This window comes from Saccopteryx leptura, chromosome 5 (assembly GCF_036850995.1).
Source record: "Saccopteryx leptura isolate mSacLep1 chromosome 5, mSacLep1_pri_phased_curated, whole genome shotgun sequence".
In the NCBI taxonomy this organism is placed as follows: domain Eukaryota; kingdom Metazoa; phylum Chordata; class Mammalia; order Chiroptera; family Emballonuridae; genus Saccopteryx; species Saccopteryx leptura.
The window spans coordinates 215,815,324-215,829,676 of record NC_089507.1 but is presented as its reverse complement, the minus strand read 5'-3'; the positions used below and the strand labels follow the sequence as shown (position 1 = coordinate 215,829,676).

The following is a 14,353-nucleotide window of genomic DNA, read 5'->3' as shown; positions in this document are numbered from 1 at the left end:
CGCACGGGCAGGGCAGCTTTCTGACGGCTGCATGGAGTTCCAAGTGCTTGGCTGGGCCCGAGCTGACTTACCCACGTCTCTTTGGACTGACGTTTACATTTAGGGCTGTTTGCTATGACAAACAATGGTGTAATAAATAACATTTGAATGGGGGGTATTTTGCATTTAAACTGTTATTCTCCCACATTTAAACAGTGAAAGAATAACCTACTTAAAGTCATTTGAGACCTTGATTCTCATGAGAACTTGGAACTTTGGCCCCAGGGAGCCCACATTCCTGGAGGGTGGCAGTGGGCTGGGCCCTGGCCCCCGGCCCCTGGAGCCAGGCAGACCCTCTGCGCTTACCACTGCCCTACCGTGCCTTGCCAACAGGAATGCCTGGACCTGCCTGAATAAACGCCATGGGATCTCAAGGAGCCCAGAGGGGTGAGTGCTGGGGTCTCGGCCACCCCAAAACTCACCTCCCTCCCAGCCTCTACCCTCCTCCCTGGTGATGTGACCTGGGGCATGTGGCTTCACTTTTCTGAGACTCTGTTAGTACCCACTTCACAACGGCGCCCGCTTTCAGGAATGAACTCCTCTGGGGGCATTTTGCTCTCTGCTGGGCACACAGTAGGCACTAATTAAAAATTTTAAACGTGGGCCATGCTAAAGTTAGTCCTGCTCATGCCCAGGATTGAGGGACTCATCTTACCGGCAGACATGGAGGTAGGGGGACGCTGAGGACCGAACAGGCCCAGTTAGGAAGTAGCAAAGGTGGGCTCTGAAACCAGGAAGAATGGCTGTCGGTGCAATGGACCGCCACATCCTATCAGGGACCAGACATCCAGGGGGCCAGTGGCGAAGGGAGGGCATTGCTAGTGAGGCTCAACTGCGGTCGTGCCACCCTGCACACACACACTGGTGGGGCGGGGCGGGGCGGGGCCAGACCCGGGGACCCACAGTAACTGTTACATACGTCCCAGCTATATAACCTCCATGAGGCAGCTGTCTCTGAGCCTCAGTGTCCCCGCCGGTAAAGCAGCTACCGAGCGGGGTGAAATTAGACACGGACTGTGAGAAACGGCTTTGCAAGCGGTGAAGGCTGCAGGCATGCAGATGAAGGGATTTATACCTCCCGTGGACACTGAAGGAGAAGGGAGAGGTGGGGACGGAGGTCAGGGACCTCCAAGAGGCCACATTTGCCCTTAGAAACCTCCCAGGACTGCAGGGCCCAGCTGTCAGGCAGCCTCGATCCCAGCCCAGCGCCAGGCTGGCAGGCTCCAGACAGAGCCCCCTGGCTCCAGCCGGATGCCACAGTGAGGGCAGGGAGTTATCCTAAGGCCTGGGCTTGGCTATTTCCATCCTCAGGAGGGCCACGGACGGGGCCCCAGCTCCCTTCCTCCCCCACAGGTCTCATCCCACTGGCTATAGAGAGTTCCCTTCCAAAACCGGCACCTACCTAGAGACCACTGACGGCTCATAGCACAGCTGCGGAAACCAAGGAACAGAAGGGCAAACAATTCATCTAGGTCACCCAGGGGCTTGAAGCCAGACCTCCTCACGTCCAGGGGCCAGTTCCTTCCAGTGTGGCAGACGCTGCTCACTTGTTTCCACTCATTCCTTCATCCAACAGATGTTGTGGAACACTTAACTGTTCCCCAGGAAATGGGGACACAGCCTACAGCAGAAAGGAAGTCCCTGCCGCCAGGAGCAGCATTTCTGGTAAGAGATACAGATAGGACACAGATAATGGGGCCTCTGCTAATGGTAAGTTAGGGGGTGATATGTATTTTTCCAGCAAAAAATAAGTAAAATACACCAGCGTAGGGAGCTAGTGACCGCTGGATGCTGATGGTTTAGATGGGGAGGGCCGTGAGTGGGCGTGTCAGAGGAGATTGCTCTAAGGAAGTTACGTGTGGGCAGAGAGCTGAAAGAAGTGAGAATGAGTCATGTGGCTGTGCAGGGCAGGATAGATACTGGCAATGAAGACAGCACATGCAAAGGGCCTGAGGTAGGAATGTGTCTGGTACATTCCTGGAACTGTCAAGGAGGCGGCGTAGCTGACCAGTGTAGGTAAAAGGAAGGTAGGAGGAGTAACAGGAATCCGGGTTATGAGGGCCTCATAAAGCACTTAGCCCTCTGGGTTTTATTTCAGACAACCTGGCAAGATAGATCTTCACATTATTCAGGGACTCTTATAACATCACAGGGTCTGGCTCTTATGCTCCAGGTCTGGCCCCGCCTCTCTCTCTCTCTCTGTTCTTACAATCAACTCCTCTCACCACAGGGACTTTGCACGTGCTCTTCCTTCAATCTGGTATCTTTTCCTTCTCCTATCCCTTCTCCTCCTGGTTAACTCCTACCTATCCTTTACATCTTAGCTCAAATTTCCTACCTATCCTTTATATCTTAGCTCAAATATCTCAGGCTTTCAGACCTCCCTGGCCAGGTCAGTAACCCCTCCTTCCTGCCGCGATCCAATCTTAATGACTACAAAATTATTGGGATGATCAATTAATATCTGTCCGAAACCTACACTGAGCTTCCCAAGGACAAATGTTTTGGTTCATTTTGTTCACCACCGTATCTTGGCACGTGGTAGGCTCTAGTAAACATGTGTTGCATTAATGAACGATATCACAGGCACTTTATAAAGATCTCACTTCATTCAGTGTCATCCAGTATACAAAACGCAGAGCAGTGAGGCAGCCTGACTAAAGTCAGACAGCAAGTAAGTGGTAGCACCAGGAAATCCAGGCTTTTCCGACTCCCAGGCTAGGAATCTCCCCAAGACTTTTACTGGCACAGCTAGACTGCTGTCAGTTGGAAACTGGCTGCAGTGGTTCCTCTGTGCCTGTCCTCCTGCCCTTTTGCAGTATGACTAAGAGATGGAGACTATTTCTCCACGCCTTGAATGTGAACTGGCCGTGTCGTGTTGTCTGGGTCATTTGTCAACACCACCACCACCAGAGGCACTGGAACTTGTCCTCTCTTGCTAAACACGGAACTCAGAAATGAGCACATGAATGAGCCCCAGCCAGCCTCCTGGAGGCAAACTGAGCCACCTGAGCCAACAGCCTGCCAACTGCAAGACATGTGAGGGAGCCCCCCACTGACTGTAACTACATGAGTGAGCCTAAGGCAGACCAGAAGAACCGCCCCGCTGAGCCCCGACTGCCAATTCATAGAATAATAAGCCAGGGTGGTTTGTGAAGCAGCAAAGACTAACTGATACACATGCCTTGTGAATACACACTGTGCAGACAACACCTGTACTCATATGCGTATGCCCATAAATGGATACAGTGGCCTTCCATTGAAAATCTGTCAGGGGGGCCCTGGCCGGTTGGCTCAGTGGTAGAGCGTCGGCCTGGCGTGCGGGGGACCTGGGTTCGATTCCCGGCCAGGGCACATAGGAGAGCGCCCATTTGCTTCTCCACCTTCCCCCTCCTTCCTCTCTGTCTCTCTCTTCCCCTCCCGCAGCCAAGGCTCCATTGGAACAAAGATGGCCCGGGCGCTGGGGATGGCTCCTTGGCCTCTGCCTCAGGCGCTAGAGTGGCTCTGGTTGCTGCAAAGCGATGCCCCGGAGTGGCAGAGCCTTGCCCCTGGTGGGCGTGCCAGGTGGATCCTGGTCGGGTGCATGCGGGAGTCTGTCTGACTGTCTCTCCCCATTTCCAGCTTCAGAAAAATAAAAAAAATTAAAAAAAAAAAAAAAGAAAAGAAAATCTGTCAGGACCCACACAAACATTCACGTGCCCAGGTCACATACACACACGCCAGCCAGCACCCAACCCCATAGACATCTCTATTCCATTTCCCTGGCTCCTCATGTGTCAGTGTAAAGACTAACCTGGAACTGGGAGGGTCACCACTGCCCAAGCTCTAAGTCCCTGGCACTGGGCAGCACAGTGCAGAGTGTGGACAAGGACCCAGCAAACTTCTGCTGAATGAACGGATGAATAAAGCAAAGGGCAGAGGAGGGGCCATAGAAGGGCACCAGTGGGCAGACGGTGCTGAGGGCTGCCCGTGGGTAGAGGCTGCGGCCTGGCAGCAGGGGCCACAGCTTCCGCTTTTACCCCTCTTAGCGACCCACGTGGGCAGGGACACAGTGTGCTCACAAACACTTCTCTTACAAATTGTCCTGGTGCTGGAGGTTCCATTTTTAAAACTGGTTCCACTATTTTTTATTAAAAAGCGAAGGTTGTTTAAAAGTATAAATACTTGAAGGGTTACAGGAAACCATCTGGCACGAATACTTTATCTCCTATGTGCAATGGTGGCGAGAGTAAGGATGTTTGAGAATTACGGATGGGTTAACAGGAAAACTAAGGGAATGAGAAGCAAAGCAGGTAATAACTTCAGGGAAGAAAGAAGAGTTTCACAAGAAAGGAAATGTAACCGTAATACGTGATTTGGCTTGGCAGGGAACAATTCTTACGTCGTTATCATATCAATAACACTAGATATTCATTTCATGGAAATTGTGACCCAGTGTGGATTAAAAGCAGAGGAAGGTGAGACCAGTTAAATCCTCCCTGATCATAATAATTATAAAAAGAAACCATTTTCCACCACTCACTGGGTTAATGGGCATTATTCTAGACACTTGACATGCAGAATCCTCACAACCCAGCCGCTTAAATATTTATATTACTCACATTTCACCAGTGATGAGCCGAAGGCACAAGAAGGTTAAGTCACTTGCCCAAAGTCTATGTATGACCAGTCGGGGGGAGAGGCGGGGGAGGCTGGAGGACTCAAACCCCGGCAGGCGGGCAGGCGGGCTGCAGAAGCCATAGATGAACACCTCAGGCCAGAAAGTAGGTCAGTATTTGCCTAAAATTAATCATAAACAAACAAACAAACAAAAACAGCCGGAGAAAAACATGTTACTTAGAAATATAGAGAAAACTACCAGAAGGAACTATTAAAAGAATTGACTTGGTTGCTTGGAGGAAGTTGGGCTGGGGTGAGAGGGCTAGGCCAGGAGGAGGCTTTCGGTTGGAACTATTTAATTTACAGGTATACGGGGATAGCTTGCTATACCCACGAGGCGGGGACAGGAACCGACAGGGAAGGGACACGAGGGAACTTTCCACGTTGGTCGTGCGGCTCTGCATCCTGATTGGGGGGTTCGGGGTACAGTATACTCTTATCTGAACTCAGCAAAGGGGTACCTTGAAGATCTATGCATTTCACTGTATATAAATTTTACCTTCCCATCCTCCCCCCAAAAAGATAAAAGAACTGTAAACAAACACTACTGAACTACAGCTAATGACGCCGTTAAGAGGAAGGGTGCTAATGTTTGTTACTTACTTTGAAAAGCTTCAGGAAGACACGCTGTCTTAATAGATGGGTCGACGAGCCTCAAAAAGAATCTGTCTTAATAGATGGGTAGACTAGATGCCTGATCTAGCAAATCTAGCAACATCTTAAGATGTGTGCAAATGTGTTTACTGTGTAATTCTTTCAAATTTTCTTTACGTTTGAAATTTTCCTTAATAAAGAGTTGGAGAAGATATGTGACTATCTTATCTGAAAAATAATATTAAAAATTTAAAAACCTGAATGGGGTTTGAGCCTGGGTGGACCCGCACGACTCTAAGCCCTCCCCCTGTGCACGTCTATGTGGCAGGGACAGCTGTCACCGTGATCACACCCATATCCCCACCTTAGCCTGAATCCTAGAGTCAGGGACCTATAGCCTAATTCTTCGGTCCCTCCATGCTCCTCTGTCTGTCAGGCAGGGTGGGGGGTCTTCTTCCCCACCCCACCCCACCCGTCTTCTTGAAAGCCTCAGGAGCAGAACCAGAACCATCTCACCTGGAGCAGTAAGGTGGCCCTCTAGCTCCACCCCATCCTCTGCCAAGAGGGTAAACTGAGGTCTGGTGGCAGCTGGGGTCAGGTGCCTTTCCCAGGGGCCCATGACACCTTCACGACAAGTGAGCAGCCGGGCTGCCGGTCTCCCAAGCCTCCCAAGCCCACGTGTATATAATTAGCCGGTGGGAAATAGATCAGGGGGCAGATCTCATCTCTGTCTAATTAGGGGCTCGGCAGCTGGGGCCAGTCTGGCCTGGGGGGGAGCTGCGCTGGGGGCCAGGGTGGCAGCTGCGGGCCCTCCGAGGGGCTCAAAGGCAGTGGCTGCTGCTCACTGCCCCCCGCGCTCCAACTGGAGGTGGAACAATAGAGGGGCTATCTCCACAGATCCCTGAGGCTGGAGAGGCCGGGGAGGCTGGCAAGGCTGAGGGCCGGTTGGGGGCAGTGGTGGGAGCCCCAGCCGCTCCCCACACAGACCCCCACACGGGAGGGGGCAGGCTCCACAGATCCCTGAGGCTGGAGAGGCAGGGGAGGCTGGCAAGGCTGAGGGCCGGTCGGGGGCAGTGGTGGGAGCCCCAGCCGCTCCCCACACAGACCCCCACATGGGAGGGGGCAGGCTCCAAACTCCTGGCAGAGGGGAAGCCAGCCCTCCAGAACCGGGGAATGAATGTCTGCTGGAGAAGTCAAGGCTCAGACTGGCACCCTGCACATTTTTAAGAATCCCTTCCTGCTGTCTTCCTCACAGACCTTCCCAATGCCCTTCTCGGCGACCCCAGGCCCAGCTCCTGGGAACAGCTCTGGTCTTCAGGCAGACGTCCCTAAACAATACCAGCCCCGTGTTGTATTACTATGTGCGTACTGCTAGCTGTTGGCCCCACCAAGGCTAGAGCAGGGCCCCTATCTGTCTCACCCACTGCTGAGCACCCAGTAGGTGCTCAATAAAACTGACCAGGCCTGACCAGGTGGTGGCGCAGTGGATAGTGTCGGACTGGGATGTGGAGGACCCAGGTTTGAGACCCCAAGGTCGCCAGCTTGAGCGTGGGCTCATCTGGTTTGAGCAAAGCTCACCAGCTTGGACCCAAGATCGCTGGCTTGAGCAAGGGGTTCTTCAGTCTGCTGTGGCCCCACAGTCAAGGCACATATGAGAAAGCAATCAATGAACAACTAAGGTCTCGCAACGAAAAACTGATGATTGATGCTTCTCATCTCTCTCCATTCTTGTCTGTCTGTTCCTATCTATCCCTCTCTCTGCTCTCTCTCTCTAAAAAAAAAAAAAAAAAAAAAGTGACCAGCAGGACAAGCTGCCAGGATGGCAAAGATGTAAGGCAAGGGTCAAAAGGGTCAGGGAGCCACAGCCTGGCATGTCCGCAGGCCAGAACGCAGACCTGCGCTGGGACAGCCCACAAGCCACCGCCCTTCCTGCTCGAAGACAAGGGATGACCTTCTCAGGTATTCCTCGAAAGGTCATCTTGAGGATTCGGTGACCGGACACGTGTGAAGGGTCTGCGCCCAGCACTTATGCCTCCTCCGGGAACAAGGGGTCTCCGAGCCTCAATTTCTTCACATGTAACTGCAGCCAACATACCCACCCTCTTGTGTTTTGGGGTGCTGCTGGCAGGTCGCAGCAAGGGGCAATGCACAGCGCAAAATTCTGGCCAGGTTGCCCGGAGGGCCAGTCTTTGACCCCCTCGAAGGATCCCACCTCTGCGGAACCTGCCCAGATTATCCACCTGCCCCCATCACCCCTTTAACAAAGGGACCAGGAAGCCCAGCTCGTATATTACCAACCCCGTGGGGCACGAATGGGCAGGTCGCCACCCTCCCTGTGCCCATCTCTTCACCTGTGTCATGGGGGGAAGGGGTGGACTCCATTCTCATGGGCTCTCACAGAATCCTCCTCTATAACCCAATTTCCCTCTTGTCTCCTTTAATTGCCGGGCCTAGCCCAATCCCCCTGCGGCTGGTTGTAGACTGTCAAGACAGACAGACAGACAGACAGACAGCTGGGCTGACCTGGATGTTTGTCAACAGCCCAACGGAAATCTCCTCTTTATGCTTTAAATAAAAGCTACATCAAACCTGTCACCAGGGCCCCCATAGAGCTTCCTGTTTCTGAGCGCTGCGGCCAGGGCAGCCCGCATGGAAGGAAGCACCACCCAACCCCTCCCCGCTCCCACCCAAGGGCGGGCAGAGGCCACCCAGCCTCTCATCCTTTGTGTCCCGGGCTGGCCCGTCCACTGACTGCTCCACCAGCCGAGGTGCAGGCTCCTAACAGGTAACTGACCTGGAGGGAGACAGGAAGGCGCCGAGACCTCGAAGCCCAGTGCTCTGGGGCTCTGTCCGCCTTCCCCCCGCTCCCAGCCTGTGCGGTCTAGCCCTTCCACGGAGGCCCAGAGGGGGAGGTGGGCTTGATCAGGGGCACCCAGAGCTGGAAGCCAGTGCACTCATTTTGTGCTGTCCACCCCAAGTCCCTCTTCCTCCAAGACTGCCACTTCCAACCCCCACGTCTGTGGCCCGTGTGACCACAAGCTCAGGTTTCGCCCTCACTGGGCTCCCCCTGGGGAACTGGGAAGTCAGAGCACTAACGGTCAGGGTCGGTGTCGGGGTCGGGAGGGTCCCGACCCTGTCAGCCTCTCCCCTGCAGGGCACTTCCCCTTCCTGGTCCGTCCCAGCTCACTCAGTGGCCAGACCCAGCTTCTTCTTTCATGAAGGAAGCGCCACAGCTTTCCTGAGGATCCCTGAAGCCAGGCCAGCCACTGACCTCCTGCCCCCCCAGACCCTGGGGTAAACAACTCCTAGGTTTAGGAGGCCCCACCCCAAGACTTCTCCCACCCCTTCCCCTTGTGGACACAGAAGAGTCTGATGACCCAGTCCGTGAAAAACAAGCATGTGCATTTTATTAACCAAAAGGGAAGGAAGCCCGAGCAGTGCAGACTCCTTCCAGTCCCTCCTACAATCTACCCACCCAGGCCAGGCTGCAAGGCCTGGGAACAGGGGCTAGACCCCTCTTCCCTGACCCCACCCCAGGGTGAGTTCCCAGGGAGCCAGGGCCCATTGGGTAAGGAAGAGGGAGTCAGCAAAGGACAGATGCCAGGGAAGAACGAAAGAGCCACTGCGTAGACCAACAGGGTAGAGATCCCCGGCCCCTCACTCTCTGTGGGAGGGCTAAGTGCCCCAAAACCGGGCAGAGGAACCAAGCAGAGGTACACTCATGTCAAAACCCCTACATGTAACAAATCCAGAGTGGTCCTACTCTCCCCGCGCTCAGTCCTTGCCGGATGGATGCTGGCCCAGCCTTTGAGCCTTTACCTCTGTGCCAAGTTCACAAAAGGCAGCAGTCTCTGGTCTGCCGCAAACCAGGGAAAGGGTGCAGGAGAGATCAAGGGGCCAACCGCCTCTCTAAGATCAGCCCTGCGCAGAATGCAGAGTCCAGTGGAGGCCTATCCCTCCGCCGCTGGCGTCTCCCGCGCTTTCCGCAGCCCGTACAGCCATTTGATGACACGGGCATTGCGTTCAACCACTGACACGCCATAGGGGACGCGCTCCCGGGCCCGCTCCTCAACGGTGGCAGAGCTGCGGTGGGAGCAACCCCCCTCGGAGCTGCCTGGACCAGCACTGGGCCCAGCCAGAGACACTATGTCTGAGCTGGCCCGCGCCAGGTGGGCCACACCCAACCCACGTGCCTCCTCCGGGTCCAAGCCACAGAAGTTAAAAAATCGCTCCAGGTCGGCGGCTGCCCGCGAGAAGCGCTCACTCAGGTCCGACTTTGAGCGTTGCAAACCTGAGGGTCGGGCTGGGCTGGAGGTGGAGGTGGCAGTGCTTGGTGATGGACAGGGCTGGGCAGGTGAGGCCGGCAGGGGACGGACATCCACTCGGCGGACCGCAGTCGTACTGGGCGGTGGGCGTGGGGGGGTGGCTGGGGGGTCCTGGTGGGCTCCCTCTGCCTGTCCAGGGGTACGGCTAGCCTCGGCAGGGGACACAGGGCTATCACACAAGTCGATGAGGTTGCTAAGGATGTCCATGTCCAGCTGGGGCCGGCGGCCAGGGCCAGGCAGGGCTCGGCGGCTAGAAGGGAGCACAGTGTGGCGAGTCCCTGGGCTGAAGAGCGGCTGCTTGGACAGCAGGGGCTGCACAGGCTCCTGGCGGGTGTTGGCCACATGCAGGCTCTTGACGTACTTGGCCTTGTCAGCCTCCAGGCGCTCCACAGCACTAGGTTTCCGGGCTCCGCTGTCCGCAGGCCGCCGGAGCAGGTAGCTGGGGACCTTGGTCCGCAGGCGGAAAGGTAGGGCGGGGGTGTCCCGGGCTCCGGGAGACAGCATGTCCACGGGCATGGCTGTTACATACCCCAAGGCTTTCTGTACGAAGAGACTGGCGAAATGAGACAGCGATCCAGGCAGAAAGTTGGCAGCTGGACGCCGGCAACGACTGCAGGGGAGGAAAGAGAAGGGGCTGAGCACACTCAGACAAAGGCTCAGCAAACACTGGGAGAAGCAGCAGACGCCTTCCCCATTAAAAGTGAAGGCCACGCCCCTGACTCGCAGGGAGCCAATCAGAAGGCAGGACCAGCGCCAGCTGAAGGGCTTGTGACTCCGCCCACACCCCTCCCCACTCGGGAGGACCGGACTCAGCCGGGGCAGAGAGAAAAAAGGTGCCACAGAGAAAAACCGTGCACAGCCTGAGCAGAAAAGACAGCGCAAGGCACACTTTAAAGAAAGCAAAGCAGGCTCCTAGCCGTGTGCCGGGCACCAGCCGGCTCAACCTCCGTGGGTCTTCTTAACAGCTCCATTTTTTCAAATGGGGAAACTGAAGCCCAGGGAGGCAACCAATATGATGAAGCTAAGTCAGAGAGTCGGATGGTGGCTCTACTCCTTGACTCCAAGCAAGGAGGTGCTGGCATAGGAGTCTTGGGGTTGGGTAATCAAGAGAAAGGGCTCCAACCCAATCTGGGCTGGCCGCAGGAAGGCTGGTACCACCTCCACCCCTCACCCACCCAAGCAGGAAGCTGCCCTGTGCTACCCACCAGCCTAGACATGCCAGGCTCCAGGCACAGCAGCAGAGCTCATGGGGGAGGAGTGTAGAAAATCGCCACCCCCGCCACAGTGGAGCACAGACAGTATCAGCTTCCAGTATGGGACTCCAATGCCAGGCTCTTGAACGCCTGTCACAGGGAAACGTCAGCCCTAAGCTATGCCACTCCGCTCGGAGAGTGCCTGAAGATCATGGAGCCCTGCTTGGGGGCATCCAGCAGACTCTTGATGTGCCAGCAGCAGAGCATGAGTGCCCACAGGCAGGAATGCCCACACCTGGGTGCACAAGTACCCATATAATCACCTAGGCATCAGAGCCTGGTGTCCCAGGGATCAGGCCATCCCTGTCCCTTTTGCAAAGGAAGGCCTGGGACCACAAAGTGTCCCTGCAGTCTCCCTAGAGATGGGCCACAAGAAAACCTGCAGACCAGGTCCTGAACCTTCTCATCTGTTAACTGGGGGAGGAAGGCTCTGTCTAGGTGATATAACCAAAAGGACTTGTAGTTCCGGCCATCTAGAGCTGTGCTTTCTAATTCACCAGACACTAGCCACAACCTTAGCTTTAAATTTAAATTAAATAAAAGCTTACAGCTAGGTTCCTGAACCACCCTAGCCACATTTCAAGTGCTCTGCAGCCAGAGGTGCCTAGTGGTCACAAAAACGGACCACACAGATTGGAGCATTTCCATTCTTAGCAGAAAGCTAAGTCTAGATCGGGGTGAGATGCAGGGATCTCTGCTGTATGCTGGACGTTGACACCATCCTCTCTGGCAATCCTCCACCAAGCCAGCGAGCTGGGTCACTGTCACCTCACTTTACAGACGCAGAAACTGAGACTCAGAGAAGGTACCAACCTAGGTCCTAGAGCAGATCAATAACACCCAATTCATATATGAAGCTGACTTCACTTATCTACTACGTCTATGGTAGTGTTCCTCTTTGTTGTCCCATTCCTCTAAAATATCAGCTCCGTGAAGGTGAGAGCAGGGGGAGATCATCTGTGTTGCTCACTGTATCTAAGTTTCAAGAGATTGCTCTTGACACATAACAGGTGTTCAATACAGTTTTATTGACTTGAAATGCCTACTGGGGCCAGATGTGAATGGGCAGACCAGGGAAAAACTATAGAAGGGCACACCCAATCTGCTGCAGGACATGGGTCCCGGGTGGTAAGTGTGGGATATTCTAGGAAGCTGGAAATCCAGAAGTGCAGGAAAATTCTAGATTCTTAAATGTTAGCAGATTAAATAATAATAATAAAACATTGCATGTACAGGGTGAACAAAACATGTTTTGCAAACATACCTGCTACCCCTCCCGTTTGGCCCCAGCCCTCCGGAGACATCTGGGCAATGGCAAGTGGAGAACAGAACATTGGGGGCTGCTGGCCCCGAGCCAGAGCTAAGCCCCAAGTAGAAGGGGTCCAGCAGGTGAGGAAGGAAGGCGGTCCCACTCAGGGCCAACCCCCAGGAGACCTCAGGAGGGAAGGGGCTGACAGGAAAGGCAGCCTTGCTGAGCCCAGTCGTTGAAGTAGCTAGACTCTGCCCCACCCCCGGGCTGCCGCCTCCCAAACCAGTCGGACCTGTCAGCGGTGGTGGTTCCCCAGCACTATCCCACTATCGGGGAAACAGGGAAGACGGGGGTCAGATGGGAAGAGGCAGGGCACAAACCCGCACGCCCTCTGCTCAGGCCCCTACCCTCTCTGGTCTGACCCCCCCCCCCAGGTGTGAAGAGCCTTGCCCACCTGCCTGGGGCTTGGCCACCCACCTGATGTTCTTTGTGCAAGCTGCTTCAGCTCTTACAGACTCGGTTTCCTCATCTGTGAAATGTTAAAAACAGACTTCCCTGAGCCTCCAGGTCGCCTCAAGGATGCACAGGCAGAACAGGCTGAGGACATTCTTCGGCATGGGGCAAAAAGGTGGCTCACCATGAATGGGGCTCCTTGTTTGTCTTAGGACTTCCGCCCAACTCTGCAGACCCCTCCCCTCCCCCCTGCAGGGATTTCTAAGCACTTTGAAGAGTCTGTGGGTGCCAGCCCAGGGCCACGGACCAGGGAGGCAGAGGATAGAGGCTAGTCCATGAGCTGATCTAAATAAGCCCCATTTCACAGGTGGGCAAACAGAAATGCCAGGGCTCCAATGAGTGAAGCCAGGGTCCCAGTCCCCAGGTGGGACTCGACCTCTCCAAGTCTCTGAACCTCCTCTCACCCCGGAACTCCTCACCCATGGATTTCAAACGCTACCCACAAATGGCCCCAAGTGCCCCGGGCCGGCCCTTCTCGTTGGCATCTCCGGGGCATGCATCCTCACCTTGTCCCCTCCCTATCGGCTGCCTGAAGGCAGCCCCCGCAGGAGGAGAGAGGGAGTAGGGGCAGCTCGGCTCCCGGCCTGGCTTCTGCCCTTCCTGACTTCGAGGCCAATCTTGGGAACTCCCAGCGCCGGAGGGGACCGCGAGCCCAGCCCAGCTGCAGCGCGCTGTGACTCTGGCCACTGGTCGCCCCTCTCCAAGCCCAGTCTGGCCTGGCTTTCAAATGAGGGAACTGCCGCACGGTTTCTGTGGTTTCCATCCAGGCCGGACACTGAGCCCCTGCCCCCCTCCCCGCCTTCCCCAGCGAGGAGTAATGGGTGCCCGGGCCGCCCCCTGCCCCAATCCGGCGCCCCCAGCTCCGCCCGCACTTACCGGGCTGTGCCCACGCCGCTACTCCGTGCCCCCCCACTCCTCCCCCCACACCCACACCTGACCCACCTGGGGCTCAAGTAACAAGCTTTTGCGCAACTTCCGGCGGCCGGCGGCAAGCGGGTGAACCCGCCGACCCAGGTGTTACCCGAAAAGAGAGAAGGGAAGCCAGGCAGCAGCCAGAAGCCGAGCCCAGATGCGCTGGCAGCGGGCTCCGCGCCAGGACCGGGACCTAGCCGCCCAGGGCCCACGCCAGGAAGCTCTTCCGTGCGCCGGGCACGCCCATTCCACAGCCGCACTGCCCCCAGCCGCACCGCCCAGGTATGGAGTCCCGTGGCCCACGCCCACAAGCGTGTCCACCATGGCAATGAAAATCTGAGGCCTCCCTACAGCCTCAGTGACCGCCAGTTTACGGTCGCTGTGCTGGGCATGAGAAAGTGTTTTTCCTGGCATATCAATGACCCATTTTAATCTTCCCAACAACTCCTATGAGATGAGCTCTATTATTTTCCCCAACAAGGGAATCTTGAGGCTGGGACAAGCTGAATCAGTCGCCCAAAGTTACCCTGAGGAGTCCAACCCGGGTCCCTTGCCTCCAGACCAAGCCTTAACGCCACCCCTTTCTATTAATAGCTGTGTGTCCCTGAGCAGCTCGCTGGCCCTCTCTGGCCCTCCACTCTGCATCAGACCTTCCAGACTGGGTCAGAGTGAGCTCTGAGGGCCTGAGAGCGCCTAGAGAAGCTGTGAGCAAGCTGCAGACATTAGTAACAACAGCAGTGAGTAATAACAACAACTAAAAAGTCTGAGTACCAGGTACTGTACTTATTTAAATCTCTGGACAACAGCCC

General features: G+C 55.6%; 1 protein-coding gene across 9 annotated transcripts in view; it reads right to left on the bottom strand.

Moving 5' to 3' along the window:
• Positions 1–8,679: 8,679 nt before the first annotated feature.
• Positions 8,680–14,353, bottom strand: part of FAM110A (family with sequence similarity 110 member A) — a 29,434-nt gene continuing 23,760 nt past the window's right edge. For 2 of the 9 annotated variants that reach the window (XM_066384163.1, XM_066384168.1), the window contains exon 2: positions 8,680–10,227. In XM_066384163.1, coding sequence (XP_066240260.1) covers positions 9,243–10,133 — 891 coding nt within the window. In that variant the 5' untranslated portion in view covers positions 10,134–10,227 and the 3' untranslated portion in view covers positions 8,680–9,242. Of the gene's footprint in view, positions 10,228–12,596; positions 12,649–13,138; positions 13,411–13,508; positions 13,540–13,574; positions 13,754–14,353 lie in introns of those variants that run through there. The other 7 variants (XM_066384162.1, XM_066384169.1, XM_066384166.1 and 4 more) reach the window with 7 other exon arrangements.